At 40.3% G+C, this 16067-nt stretch overlaps 1 protein-coding gene across 1 annotated transcript in view; it reads right to left on the reverse strand.

The window, feature by feature from the left end:
* Window positions 1–600: 600 nt before the first annotated feature.
* The window catches only part of LOC101915513 (transmembrane protease serine 11E-like), a 41740-nt gene continuing 26273 nt past the window's right edge, over window positions 601–16067 (reverse strand). Inside the window, exons 6-10 of the mRNA XM_005238066.3 lie at window positions 7865–7903; window positions 4501–4696; window positions 3422–3681; window positions 2517–2659; window positions 601–970 (exon numbers count right to left, since the gene is read on the reverse strand). Coding sequence (XP_005238123.2) covers window positions 809–970; window positions 2517–2659; window positions 3422–3681; window positions 4501–4696; window positions 7865–7903 — 800 coding nt within the window. The 3' untranslated portion in view covers window positions 601–808. The remainder of the gene's footprint in view (window positions 971–2516; window positions 2660–3421; window positions 3682–4500; window positions 4697–7864; window positions 7904–16067) is intronic.

Raw genomic sequence — 16067 nt, forward strand, 5'->3', positions numbered from 1 at the left:
CAAATTCGAGCAAAGCTCGTGTTTCTATATCATAAGTATATTGTGAGCGGAGCAAAGCAGATCTAGAAGGCAACTGGTACAGAGGTAGCAGCACAGTATTGTGATAAAGCACTTCAACAATAGCACTTTCAAGTAACTTGAACTTCACAGAATCCACAAAAAAAAATTCCTGTTACGAATGTGCTTCGAAATAAGATCAGGCTTTTCTCATTTCCCTTCCGACTTACTGCAAGCACAGAAATCCTCCTTTTCCTTAGCTAAGACCTACCCTCAGTCCTGGCTGACCCACTGTTAGCTCTCAAGGCTACTGAGCCGGGTGAGCATGCAGGGTCTCGGCTGCGGTCAGTACAGATGACAGTCTCTAACAAGAATAATAATCAAGGGTTCGCTTTGTTACAAACACAGCTGTGACAGCATTTGCTTCACTGGAGGAAGAAGGTTCAGCTTCAGACCTCAGCCATGGCTGAAGAAAAAATTATTATTTTTTTCTTTCCTGGAAAATGTTTGTATTTATAAACCAGGTAAATTGGTAGCTTTAAAATTTTTAAGTTTAATTATGTCAGTTCATAATTCCTGATAAGTGAGAACGTTTCAAGGCTCAAAGATGAGGCAAGCAATCTCCTGTGTTTAGTATAAATTCACAAGGGGTTAGGATCTCTGACTGCAAAGATAGCACTTGCTGCAGGCGAAGGTTGCTTCAATCAAAACTACATAGGAATATATATACTAAAAAAATAACCTTTCAGAATTACAGACAAATATGAGATACGTGTAGTTTATGTAGTTAAATCAATTTTTGATTTTGGAATTAGATGCCAGTTTTTGAGGTAATCCAGTCACGGAAATAAGTCACTCGTGTGTAAACTCCAGGTTTATTTGGTTTGGCACATTCGTCTCCCCAGCTCACTATTCCCACGAGGTACCACATCAGTCTAGAGTCTGGAGTAACCAGTGGTCCCCCAGAGTCCCCCTAGAGAAAGAGGAGAGGGAGAAAAAAAAAAAAAAAGAAAAAAGATTTCATGGATCAGAAGGGAAAAATACAATTCTCTTCATAGACAAGAGGGTGTGTCCAATAAGAGAAGAAAAGAAGTGGTGTTTCAAGAGCTGCCATTTGTGCAGAAACCAGGTTGTTCCTGAAACTTGAGTCTGAAGTCTGTGGCTTTTTCCTGTCTGCCATGAGACCTCCTGACCTGTCTCTGTGGCTGTACAGTTAAAAAACAAAACAAACAAGCAAACCCAAAAAAAATCCCCAAAACACTTCTGTTTTGTGACATGCTGCTTCCCAAGTGCCTCGTCTTCCTCCTTGTACAAAGTTGAGAAACACAAATACATGCAGCAATCTGACCCAACAAGAACTTTTTCTTTTTAGAGTAACCACTATTCTTTCAACAAATTTTTAGTCACTTGCAGCAACAACATTTCAACAAGGATTTAATCAGGAACTTCTAATTAGATGCTATCTCCTGAAGATGTTAGCCACTTTCAAAGGCTGAATTCAGACACTGTTAGTAGTATGACATAGTAATAACAGTTAAACTGGAAACCTTACAGGCTGAAAGGCAATCCTCACACAACAGAACAAATTCCCCATCTTCTGCCAAAATACTTTACTGAAACAAACAGCAGTTGCACCCTTGTCTTCAGGTCTGTCAATGCTGAGCCAGACAGGAACAGAGAAATTGAGCCTCCGCAACTTACTCTGCAGAGAGTTTTGCTTTGGGCCTAAATCTGTAGGACTGGAATTCTAGAAAGGGTCCGTTTACAACAGCACTTAGGAGAACATTCTTTGCAAACAGTATAAACAGAATTTACCTTTTAAAAGTTATCATTATGGGAATATTTTTTTTTTTTAACACAAGCGTTTCCTTGCAACATTTGCAAACCTGCACAACACAGGTATCCTTACCATTCCAATTACAGCTATCTTCCTTATAGTTCTCTTCTGACAGTTTTCCTTCAACTGATCCAAGTCTATCACCAAAGATCATATCACAACAGATCTGTTCTGAGATGATCCAGTCCAGAACTTAATTTCAATGAGTCATAGTGCATTTTTGCTGGCAACTTAACTGCTACATTCTTGAACTTTTTCCTTCCCAACTGCACAAATGTCTGGTCTTGGCTACTTGAGACATTTAATTTTTATCTCATATTTACTATTTCAGCTTTTATTATCTCTGTCAATGTCTTGTCATACCACTTTGCAAGCAAATTGTTAAGATTTACACACAAGAAATCATGAGAAGCAAATGGTCTTGTAGTGGCTATTCTGAGTTATAGAATAAGAATGTCATTTCATGCTATGAAAGATTTAAATTCTAAATATTATACTAATTTAGCTCTCTTAGTATGGGTTTTATGTGCTAAATTATATGTACTAAATGCTATTTCATTTTACAACATAATTCCTGTTTGAATGGAGCCTGTTTAAGGACTAATACACCATCAGTTAAGATCTGGTCAATCAGATACTGGAGATTATAAAGTTTTCCTTTCTAATTTTCAGCTACAGTTACCTGACAAGCATCTACTCCTCCTTCCAAGTATCCAGCACACAACATCCTGGGTGTTATGTCCCCATCGTACACTTCTTTTTTGTTGCAAGTGTTTGAGTCAATAAGTTTCACTGTTGCTTCCTGAAGAGCATTTGGAGTTGGACCTGAGGGAAAATACAGCTTGGGTATCAACAGAAATAGGATACAGGTAAAATATTTAAGGTTCTCTTTATGGAGGACCAGCTTGACTTGGTTTAACGTGGAGGTTTTTTCTTATTGATCTGTCTAGATTAGGCCCTTGAGGAAAACACGTACTCATAGTCTCACTTAGGAACTGTACCATTAAGACAGAAGTAACGATTGCATGGGATGTAGTGCCTTAAGTGTAAACCCATATGTTTTATACATGTTCCATATAATACCGTGGAACACAAATTACCTAGCATTTGAGCAGATGATACAAAATGAAGACATCTTGGTTCATTGCTAAATCTGCTCTTAGCATGGCCTGATAAGAGTGCAAACTTGGGTAAGTCACCATCTGCAGCTCACTCTGCACATTTATCTGAAAGGCCACAGAGTTATCTGTAGCTTCTGGTTAGGGCTGGGAGAATATTTTTTTAGGTGCTATATAAACACATGCATGGCTGGACTGTCTGTCTTAAGAATTTACAATATGACATGAAAAGGCTGGAAAAAGGGAACAGTCTTCCTGTTTTCTGCTTCAGTGGATTGTAGCTCTGTCTGTCCAGTCTAATTTTAGAACAAGAAATGGCTGCTTATGATTAAACAGACCTATTGCTTATAGACAATGCATTAGGCTTGCTGCCATACAACATATGGCTACAGAAGTGATATCAATTCAGTAGCAGATCAGAGCCACTGTTTATGTAACATACAGGTCACCTGGTAGACTCAGGACTCACCATCATTGGTAAGTGCTCCCCAGCCAGTGATGACAGCATAAATATTGTACGGAAAAGTCTCGGATGGCTCAGGCAGACAAACACGGTGTATGCTACTTGTAAACTCAACTCGTTTAGAGAGCTGTACAAGTGCGATGTCATAATCATGTTCTGGGTACCGGTACTTTTCATGAATGATAATAGTCTTGACTGATCGTTTCAAGCTTGGTGGCTTCAAAAGAGCTCCAAAAGTAGCAGTCCACTTCTGAGGGTGACTCATACTGGAACAGGTAAGAGGGCTGTAAGTATTTAGCTGTAAATATAAGTGTTCAAAACTTTAAACTTGGTAAGCACCTTTATTGTAAAGCTCCTTCAAGCCAGCTCCCTATTAGATTCTTAAGGCATCCATCACTTTCCATAACACTGTGTCCCATGTAATTGTGGGCTGCTGATAGAAGAGGGAAATGCTGCATTCCCTCCTCAACCATGGTCTCATACTCCTCCCCTGCTCCTTGCCCCTGATCTGGCCATTGTATGGCCACAGTGTAATCAAACCAAAAAGCTCCGCTGCTAGAAAACTCATCATCTCCATTAGTCTTTTTGCATTTTAATAATCTGTTCAATCAGCTGTTTCATCTTACATGCCCTGTAGCTTCACAATTGCCATGCTTGAAATAAAAAAGTGCTGGGAGTGCATGGCTGAATGGAACGGTAGGTATGTGGGATTATGCTTCTGGTAGCAGCCTGCAGTGGCAGCAACCTAATTGTAACATGAAGGAGCACCTTTAGAAACATTTAGTGCAACAGGAAACAAATACTCTGCCGTTTCAGTCACATTACCTTTTCTGCACTTCTTTGCTCAACATGCCAAATGACTATTGATTTCCACTCATACAATTGCTTGTTCTGCTGCAAAGAGTCAGTCTTTAATTTCTCTTTGAAACATTCAAGTGACAGGTCAGCTTAACCCTGGCTTTTGTCCTCCAAGGCAGAAAATTGTTCCCCTGGAAAGAGTCAGGGGAGCGATACAAATCCGGAAAGCCACATAACTTGATACACATGAGACACATTCTGCTGCAGATTCTAAGATGAGAACTTACTCTCTGAAGCAGTGAGCTGCAGATACAAGCCACGTATTGCTGATGAGTGTTGCACCACAGCGATGGACATTATTGTATTGCAAACTAGCTTGCCACGGCCAGTCCCCAGTCTCTGCAGAAGAGAGTCCACCAACTATTCGCAATGATGATGATTTCGCCATTGACTTGACTGATCTATTCTGCCGTAACCCACAAACTGTCAAAGGAGAAAGAGTGTATTAGCTAGTTTTCTGTTTAGTAAATATGGCTGTGGAAAACATATGTAAAATTACACACCACATCAGTTTTCTAACAGTATTAACATCAATAAGAAATCATACCTTCCACCAGCCACCCAAATCAGAGATCTTCATGCACAACCCATTCTGTTAGAAGCCTGAATGAACAACTGACTATTATGGAAAGCCATGATGGCCAGCCATTCAGGTTTAGCTGTGTGATCAGCCCAAATTGGGAATCAAAACCTTCACCACACACCCAGGACATTTTCCTAATACAGGGATTGTCAACTTTGATGTCCCAGGTAATTTGTCATTAGGAAAAAACACAAACAAGGCAAAATCTAAGATGGGAATGATCAAAGCCATGGGTTTTTACCATGCATGCATGCATGCAGGTAACATCAGCAAGATGTCACCTGAAAACAGGCAACTGTGCGTTGTACAAATGCAAGTGAACCTGGAGCGAAACTTCAGGCAAAGAGATCACACTAACCCAAGCTGGAAATGACAAAGGCATGGATAACTCCAGCATGGTGAGCATCCATGACAAAAAGTATTATCCTCCAACCCCCCAGAGAAATGAAAATATCCATGATTTCAGCCACTAAACTCAGGATATTCAAGAGTAGCTGAAGCTCCCCTGTAGCTTTAGAAGCTTCCTCAATGGACAGAGCTGCTTCAGCTGTCTTCTCTCATGCAAACAGCACCAAATCCATCTTACCTGGACCAAGACCCACTAGTTTTCATCCAGGCCCTGATTTCAGCTAGACATTAGGAAAGTTGAGACAGGACTATCCCAATTCATTGAAAAAGAGACAGAGCTAAAAATTATTTACATAGTGACAACACAATCCAAACCATTGCACTGCCTGTCTCACACAGACAGTGACCCAGAGGGGGACAAAGCAGAAATCAATAGTATGTCACTGAAGAGCTGCCAGCCTCAGGGCCCTTGAAGTCCTCAGATGCAAAACACTAGAGCCACCCAGTGTAGCCTCTGCCCCTTTCTGCTGGGGTCTGCACAAGGTTATGTGAACAGTACCTCACAGTCAAAAGCAGCAGCAATAACAGCAGATTGAAAGCTGTTCATAAATTTGAAAATAGAAGACAAAAAAAAGTCATACAATATTGAGAAGCTCAATTGCTCAGTGCAGAGTCTGCCCTGTTCTGAGATTTAAAGCCACAATGATGGAAATCAGCCTAATCTAAATCTACTTGTCCAAAACTTTCTGTGTGAAAGGAAAACTGGAGAATATACACTAATTAATAATATTGTCTGCACTAGTATGTTTCCCTCTGGAAAGCTATTGGTAATCCTCGACTACTGGTCCTAAAATTGCACAATCCTATCAACCACCTGAACAGTCAATGTTCAAAACTGGGGGAAAACTCACAGTTCCATCAGTGCCCCAGAACATCAGCACCTAAAACGGACCCAAAACCTGATGATATTTAATCTTCTATTACTTGACGGCCTGCTGCTAAGGAATGGACCAAACCTTCCCAGAGTTAAAAGAAACCCAACTCATAAGCAAAGATTTTTGTAATGATTGTTAAATCTCCAAATAAGCTGACTTCCTCCTCTGAAAGGAGGAAATCTCTAACCCAAACTACCTCAACCTAACCCCCACAGCAATACCTTGAGGAGACTAATCACATTGCCTTATATTTCCAGAAGGAACAATTTTGTGCTACCAGCCATTCCAAAATCGAGAATATTTTCATTGTAATCACAGGCTGATATCTATGCATTTCCTTATGGTCCTTCCTTCCTTCCTTCCAATGCATCCTGAGGAAAATGACATCTTCCTAATGTCTGTGAGCACACAGAAAGACATTACTCCAAACTTCTGCATGTGCGTAATTCTACCAGCTTTTGGGACACTTCTCACAGGCTGTGTTACAGGTCTCTGCTAGGCTGCCAGCCTTAAAGCACCAGTTGAATAACATGCTGGTGCATGTTCAGGTGTAAATCTCATCACTTAACGTGTGTATAGGAAAATAACAGGTAGCAAGGTGGAGATGAACTGTTGCACATCCGCACATATCCAAGTACAAGAATCCAGTGTCCAAGACAAGCATATATGAAACAGATTCTGCAGTCACTGCTTCAAGATGCAGTTCTAATGCTTCACTACAGGGATACAGAGGACAGGATGTCTGCCCTGTGCAGACAGGATTAGACTTGACAGAATATTCTATTTAAGCATATGTTTTAATCAATTTATAATAGAGATTTCTTCTATCTATAATCTGCTCAAATATAAAATGCACTCAAATCCATGATAAGGACTCTCCTGCCTTTAGCACATTATAGTACACCTTTCAGCTAGCTGTCTGGTCAACTAGCAGTCAACTAGACCAAGCAATTAAGTTCCTTTATTTATTGGAACTCCTCCTTGCTCACTCAGTTTTACTACGTACACCTAGGAGTCCCGTGAAATGTCTTAGCTTTCATCTAGAAACAATGGCTTAGCCTCTGCATGTCCAAATGCACGATGAAGCTGATGCAGTGTAAAAGCTCCCACTGGTACCAACAGCAGCTCCATCAGGGTAGTAAGTAAGTGTGTCCTGAACACTACAGTGCTCTGCCCTCTCTAAGTCCTCAGCTTCTTAGACGACATTTAAGATGCACCCTCCACCTTCCACACCAGGACTGCTGGAGGCAGAAGCACGCTATAGGCACTTACATAGCAGGACCTGCGAGTCTCCTCTCTGCCCAACTCTAGGGATTTCTATAGAGCCCTCAGCACTTGCTCCTTTCTTTCTCATAGAATTGCTGATAATAATAATAATAATAATAATAATAATAATAATTTACAGAAGGAATTTCTCACTGCAAAAAACTGAACGGGAAACTCAGTAGTGGGTGTAGACTTTTTCTAGAACTGATTTTAACCCCATTACCGCTATTTTCAAGCTAGTCTTCACAAGTATCCCAGAAGACACTAACAAAAAAGGCTTCCTTGTGACTGAGCAGGATCTCCATAAACACGTGGCTCATCTGTGTGAAGTACAAGGTCACATTCATTAGACAGAAGGATGAGAAAAAAGGCTTCTAAGGGCCAGGAAAAGTGCTCAGAGCCTATTAATGCTAATTAAAACAAACAGAGATTTCCTAGGTTTAAAAAGCCTTCACTTACTGTCATTGAAGAGGGCTTCTGCTCTTTTTGTGTCCATATCTGAAACAAACAAACAGTCAGGGTAAGGCCAGGAGAGACAAAAGGTTTCCCATCTGCATGGTTGTCCCACCCAACAGCTATTTGAGCCCAGGGCACTGCAGGAGGTATGGCTGAGGGGCCTGCTAGAGAAACCAGCGTAGCTCATGCATGGTCATGTTCTTGTGCTGGCTATTGCACACCTCTCTGCCATGCTGCTTATTGCTCTTCGGCCAGCCAATATCCTCCGAGGACCAGGCACAGGGTCTCCTCCATGCTGCTGAACCCTGATGTTTCTGGAGGGTAGTACAGACAAAACAAGTCTTGTATTACTGAACATCCACAATTTTGTTGGGGGGGAAATTTTAGAGTGGAAAGTTTTTAAGTTCCTTTTTTGTAAACAATAAACTGGCTACATTTTACAGCAGAGTGAGATCTGGTACTCACTCTGTGCTCTCTTCCAGATCAGAAAGCACAGACTTTACTGCAGCAATGTCAGATTAGAATAACCGTGGTTCACTCTATCTTATTGAGTAACAGAGTGTCTCGTACACTATAAATACTAAAATAGATAGTTAATAGCAATTTATTGCACGGCACAGCGGGTTCCAGCAATACATTCCCTCCTTTAATATGCATGTTGTATGTTTATGGACAATACAGTATGCTCATGCTGACAGTAGCAAGCACTGGCTCATGGTATAAGCCTGTTCCCCTTCTTCCAGAATGCTATTTTCACCAGAGCTATCATTTTAGTTGCCAGCAGTCAAAAAAAATCTAAAAAATAATCACAAAAAATAATTATCACACTTTCAATACAATTTTTAAATTATGTAGTGATTCTTGTACAGCATCCACAACTTCACATTTTGCAGCTACATAGCCTTTCTCAGCAGACTCTTGTCCTTACCCACTTATTTAATTTCTCTTTTCCCTTTGCAGCTACACAGAATAATACCCTAGTTTTGGATCAAAACCACACTAAAACAGGAGGAGTCTCTTGAATGCGAAGGGCTCTGGCTCATCCTTGTCACCTGTTGTATTTGTATCACTTGCATTTTTCTTGTGAGATTGACACTCCTCCTGGTATGCAGGGTGAATTGCATGTTTGCAATCCACTATTACTAGACATGTACTCATTCATTTTCTTAATATGATATTAAGCAGATTATGACAGAAAAATGAAACAAACAGAACTCCTGTGTACGTACAGCTTGACTTCAGGGGATGTACAGAGCAAAGGCAGTGCTAGGGCTGCTGTATGTGCTTGTAGTCACTGCATCACTTTGTAAGAATGAAACCTGAGTTATAGTTGGACATTTATACAGCAACACAGTCTTATTCGCTATAAACAGGAACTGTTCACATAATAAAGATAATCGTTTTACTGCTGAGGAACAGCTTGCAAGGTCTCCTTTCAGTAAAAATGCTCACTTGTACTTTCTCAATTCCTATGAAAGAAGGAGGAAAACCCTAAAGTACAGGTACTTCTGCATTTGAGGAATGTCAGTTATATTCTGTGAGTTTCCATGGATAATACAGCAGGTTGCTGCCAAGATCCCTTACATCAAAATGTAGTAATACCAGACAGTAAAAGCTAGGCCAGCAGAGGTGGTGTAAACATCACTGTTTGCTAAGTTACGAAGGGAGGGGGAAAAAAATGTGTGCTGAGCTGTGCTAAGAATTTGGCTTCTTTACCTATATCTTTGTATCGGCAAGAAGTATTTGAAAAATCTGGCCCTGCTTGTTTATTTCAACTATGATGAGCATCCAATGTTTTCCTAGAATTTCATACAACTAGCTCACCATTGGAGTCACTCTAACATTTTGTAGCTGGAAACTGGTAAGAAACCAACAAACATAAATAACAATTAAAAAGCACCTTTTGCCTTCAAGTGCAATATTGATAATAATGTTTTTTTAGCTCCTCTCTGGGTGGAGAGACATTTACCTCATAATGCCTAATTATAAAGCCTGCAGTCAATTATTAACACTTACATTATGTTGCAAAGCTCATTGAGAAGACAAAAGGAGCAACCAACTTGTTCAAGCACAGTGCCGGAAGCAATTCAGTTGGCATGTTCTCACTGCACTGAGTTTTGCTGTGAGTCACACAGCTGTTCTGCAAGGCACCTGTCTATATCTCTGTTTGCCTTTTTACAAGGCACCTAGAAAAAAAGTACAAACCCCAAGTGGGCAAAATTTTATCCATTGCTTCCAGTTGAACCAACCTGCATATACATGGAGAAACAAGTCTTCTGCACCCACACTGCAAGTCCTCAATAGTATGTCTATACAGCTTTGAATTTTAGCATATTTTATAAAATATCATGACTATGCAGCCGATGTACTCTCCCACCCACCCACTGCTGAAGGAAAAAGGTCAGTGACACCTGTCAATAAATTCAGTGTTGTATTCACCAGGGTAGGGGCACTGCTTTGCTTTAAGATCTGCCAGATACGGTGCCCTGACCATGTGTTCCACACTGTGAGCTGAAACACAAGTACTAAAGAAAAAAATGACAGCAATGGAGAAAACTTCAAAATAAAGGGAATTTTTAAGAACAGAAAGCAGGTCTGTCTGGCAACAGACCCGGGAACCCATCATGCAGATCAAGACAGGTGAGATTAAGTGCACAATAACCAGGACTCAAAACCAAGATCCCAAATCCAGAGCACACGTGTTTGTAAACCTGAACTAACTGACACTATTTTCAGATAAGCTGAGCCCACAGTAGATCCCATCAAAAAGAGGAAGCACTTTGGGTTACACGGTACTGCTGAAAATCAGGCTGCTTACTGGTTTACCTCGTTAGGGGCTTCCCTTCGTTTCTTACTAGCTTGACATTTTGGCCTGGTCAATAGCATAGCTGTTCACATTGTGCCAGCCAACATGTTGCAAGCCCTGCCTTGAAGCAATCTCTTGAAAGGCACGAGAGACAATTTCGCTGCCCTGCTCATTTACTAGTTGCCCTAGTTGTTTGCACTACCAAGAAAAAGCATCAATTAGTAACAATTAAATTGTCATATCTTGTCCCAGCCACATACAGCTGCAAAAATAGTTGTTTGTGCCACATTTAGGAAAACAGTGTTCAGGCTTCCACTGTAAACAAGAACAAGTTCAACTTGAACATGTGTTGCCTACCTGTAAAATGAAAGTTGCTATTTAATTGAAGTTCACCTAACTTAAAAGAGAAAACTAATATTTAAATTAAAATCACAGCAATCGAGGTTTAGGGACTCCATCTTTCAGAAGAAGGCTCTGTTCTCCAACTGGACAAGCATTTTTGCTAATAAAGTTATTTTGTATATTTGGAAAATGGAGTATCCTTAAAACATACTTAAATCATGGGTCTTAATTTCTGACTAATGAGAATAGTGACTTGCAGTTACTATTTAAGATTGACAATCTATCTAAATTTTTTTACTCCTCAACACATGTTTGAGGAAATGTGGAAAGAAAGGAAGAGTAAGCAAGAGCAGGAAAGCATCTGTTTTGGTAGTTGTTTATATGCAAGAGCCAGTTAAGGCCAGGATTTCTAAGGGAGTCCAGTGCCCAAAGCCCATGGATCTATTTGGCAACCATCTGAACATTTGTAGGTTCACAGTTAACTGCAGAGTGAATGTGACCACTTACCTCTGAGGGATTCAGAGATTCCTACAGAAAAAATGTGTTTGCTTTGCCATGTCTCTAAATAATATCAGTGCCACTGTATCAGAAGAACTAATCTTGCATCCACCACCTCATTTCATTTTAGCCACAGAGATCAGTGTGTATATTAAAAAGAAATTAACAGGTAGAACTCTCAGTGACATAAATGGACCAGACATCATATTGAAGTAGTACAAGCAAAGCAAGCAAGTGCATTATTAGGGGATATTATGCATTTTCAGTGTGGAAAGGGCCAGAGATGGCTGCAAAAATTAACGATGAGAAATCCATTTTAAAAATCTGATACAGCTTTACCCAATTACGTAGTTTTTTGCAGGTGTTGATTCCCACAAGAAACTCAATTTTCTCTAAAGGGTTCCACCCTTGATTTTCTATATGTCATAATATAACTGCTAGCTTCAAAAACAAACTGCATGTTCTATCTTCTATTATATCAAGTTCCCACAGCATGCTTGTATAAGGGTTTTTTTTCCACTGAGAGAAAGCACAATAGACATTATCTTAAAAGGGGTATTAAGGGAGGAGATGATTTAAACATTAAAAAAAATTGGAAAAGTATGTGCTTCAGTATTAATAATACATTCTTGGATATGCATTTGAAGCACAGCTTTGTGAAATGCACCAGGGAGCAGAGGAAGCATTTTTCCCACTGCCTTTTTTTAACATTTTAATAACAACTTGCTCAAAAAGAGAGAGAATTACAAAATTCTCAGCTGCATCAGAAAACAGGGGGCTCACCTAGTTCAGTGTTATTTAGGGTAACAACAATGCATGCAGGCAAAACAAGGATCTCTGGCAAGTTCCAGTAGGTCACCAGTCTGGACACCTGAGAGGAATGTCACAGAGTGTATCTGTCCTGCAGTGCAGGCAGAGGTGGGGATAACGGCTCTACTCTGATACTCTTATTACATTAAAGACCATGAAGGCCTGAGGTACTGGGGTGATATGGGAATGAGAGCAGCAAAGAGCAGACTCAGTCATGTTCCGTAAACTGTAGCCAAAAGGAAATGCAGGAGTTTCCTGAAAGATGGCAGAACATGAGCTTTGGGCTCAGCAGGAAAGTTATGCTCTTGTGTCGTTATGTAGTACACACAACCCAAAATGTCTCTCCACTAACCTTCCAACATTCTCACCGCTCTCCCAACAGGAATTACCTCCCTAGAGTTATGTACCCTTGTAGAAAGGAGTAGCAAAACATGGCTTAGATACAGGTGATGCAATTCTCATTCCTTCAGCAGGGGAGAGTAACCTGGTAGAGACAAGACAAAGGCTTTGTACCTCTAATTGCCCCTGTTGCCCAGCCCTTCCCTGCCTACTTATGTCCACTGGACCTGTCCTCACATCCCTGACTTCACCCTCCACCATCAACCACATCTTAATTCTGTCCATGAGGACAGGCAGAGATGCAGACTCCACTGCATACTTACAGCAACTCCATCTGGGCATCCTGCAGCCCAAAGAGGGCTCTGTGTGAGGAACTATGTACCAGTTGTGCAGCATGTATCCTAGCTGACACAGTTTTTATTTTCCTCCTGACCTACACTCATGACCTGCAATCAAGGTGTTACTACAGTAGGGGCAGCCCAAATCACTTGCAGCCTCTGCAGACAAGGCAGAGAAAGGGAAAAACAAGAATTGAGTGATGAAATTAATTAAATCAACTTATCTGGGTCATCTAAGAAGTCAGGCCAGAATGATTTCCTGCTTAATTCCTTCGTCACAAGCATGTCCTTGCAAAATATTAATTTAAAAATACATTTCAGTTCCTCCCATTTCAGTCAGCTCTCTAGACTGTTGCAAATGCTGAAATGTACCATCTTGTGCCAAACTAATGTCCTCAAAGTGGAGGAACCTCAGATCTCTAGTGTATTTCCCAATGTACAGATGCATGTCCTGTTCCACTCCCCCAAGCTGCTGTTGTAGCTGGTAAAGTACAAAAAACCCCAGACTGCTAAGTACATTTATTCCAGATGAAACGTTCCTCAGTCATCCAGGTCAGACATTCATCTACAAGTCTCCCACAGGAGACTCGATAAAGAAACAAGAATGTGTCTCCCAGGTTCTGTACTTTGTACTTGTAAGAGCTTTAGCAAGACCCAGATGCCAGATAAATAGAAACAGTAACAGTTGACTTGTTGACTCATTGCTCATGGTCAAAACCCTTGGCAGTGCAACAGGTGGGAGTACTTCCTACTCACTTTGAACAGTGCCAGTAATCTTGCAACCAGTTTCTTTCTGACAGCAGAAGTATATTCCCAAAAATACATTTTGGGAAACTTCCAACTTACCTGATAAAGGCAAATAGTCTGGCAAGCTGCTCTACACTTTGCTTAATAGGGATCCAGGCTGTGAGGTGACTGTGTTTCTAACCAAGAACCCCTGCGGAAAAAAATTCAGCCTTGTAGATCTCTTCGGTGCCAGAACTACACAAAGGACAAACTGTGACACCTTCTTCTTTCAGTGCCAGTAGAAGAGCAAGTCCTAACGTGGGTGTTTCCAAGTCACACAACTTTGATATCTCATTTTGCTGGCCCTTGCACTGCTGTTCAGAGAAAACAGGACTTAGTTTGCTTGATTCTCCACAAAAAATATTTGGGCTTTCAGTGGCATTTGTACACAAGTGCAGAGACCTCTATCATTCCTATTTTCAATCAAAGCTATAGCAGATGCCTGAAGATTCCACTGTCCTTGACCAGGGGACTATGAAGTCTAACTAAATAAGAAAGCAGAGACTTCAGTAATAACACATCTGAAGATACCCCGATACAAATGTATTTTTACAGCCCTATGTAAAGAACATCTACTGTTTAGCAATGATACAAAGCAAAGACTGTATTATTTTGTTTTCCTTTGAGTTTTGCACACTTGCTATTTTTTCACACCTGTATGATCAAGCTTCTCTTTTTGGGGAAAAAAAAAAAAAACAAACCAACCACCAAAACCAAAAACAAATTGAAGCAATGAAACATTGTTAGTTAATATTTTATCCCCTATCCTCAGAATGAAGAGGCAAAGCAAGTTCTACCCCTGACCTGGCAGACTACTTGGTTTTGTACTGCTGCCCTAAACTGCAGCTGAAGATTCTAAGTGTTGCACCCAATTTGCAGGAATTTGTTGGAGCTGATCCTCAAAGCAAATACTTTTGAGTGAAGTGCAAGCCGAGACATGGTGTTGAACAAGATGATTACATCCAGGGAGGAAGACTTAAGGAGATTCTCCTTATCAGACCCTGCTAACATGCAAATAAGTAAATGTAAGTAAGCACATGACTTGGATTTGTTCAACTAGTTAGCTATGCTTACTTATTAGCTAAACTAAGCTATACAGTGCCCCCAGATTAGAATCTTTCAATAAGGTGATTACAATGAACAGGTTAATGATTTTACAAGCCATTATAAAAATGTTCTCAGTTTGCCTCCAGATAAACAAGGTTTCCAGCTGGCAAAACCATCAAAGCTACAATGAAGCAAGATTTAGAAAGGTGCTGCAGAGCATGGGAAAAATCTAGTGCTTCGTAGCTTTCCTTGGTTTAAACACTAATGTTGGATAGGCTATTCCAGTACGAGAGACAAGTGGGAAATGCAAAACCTAGAAACTTCTCTGGACTTCCAGGATCTGTTGAAAATTGTCACTTCTCCTGGATGTGAGGAAGACGAGCTTTATAAATTGAGACCAGCATCTCCTCTAAAAGCACAGGAGTGCTCTGTTCTACACTCTTCACTTGAGTCAACCTAGTTTTCTTAAATAGCAGCACCAACGGGAGCTTGCCTAAGCATCATAGCACTGCTGAAATCCTATTTGCAAAGAAAGATCTAAATGGAACCTTTTATTGTTGTCTCCTAGAAATGGCAAGGTATTGTTTATGCTCCTTTGTGTCACTTCTAATGGTTGCACAATGCTAGTCCTGTAGTAAGTAGTAGACCTGTGTAGTCAGTGTTTTATGGTTAGGCTGGGAGAGCCAAGGAAAGCAACACCAAGTTTATCATGCAACTTCGATAAAGTAACACAGAGATGTCATCTTTTACTGAGACCAAATATTTAATGAAAAAATTGTGACCAATTATATCACTGATTTTTTTATTTTTTTTTTTTTTTTAAAGCTAGCAACTAGTGCATTACAGTAACAGTCCTGGTGCAGTTCAAGGTCAACTAAAACAGAGTTTTACCATACATTTACCAGACCAAATAAAAGCAGCTAATCAGGTAACTCAATGAGAAGATCACAGTCCTTTTCTAACAAGCATTTTTATATGGCTTCCAATTTTATCCTTTATGTAAGGCACCAAAGTAAACTGAAGCTTCAAAATTCATTAAATCATGACCTGAATGTCTTTAAAAAGAAACCCCCAAAATTCTTTGGATTTCTCTAGTTGATGCCCACATACTATTTCCATCTGGAAAAAATGACATATGCACTTTGCTGAACAGGAACTACTGGCATATGAAAAACACCACCGAGCAATGGTGATTCTTTGCCCAAAGGGATGTCACCTGTCACCCTGAGCCATTCCAATG

Source organism: Falco peregrinus, chromosome 2 (assembly GCF_023634155.1).
Source record: "Falco peregrinus isolate bFalPer1 chromosome 2, bFalPer1.pri, whole genome shotgun sequence".
NCBI classification, from domain to species: domain Eukaryota; kingdom Metazoa; phylum Chordata; class Aves; order Falconiformes; family Falconidae; genus Falco; species Falco peregrinus.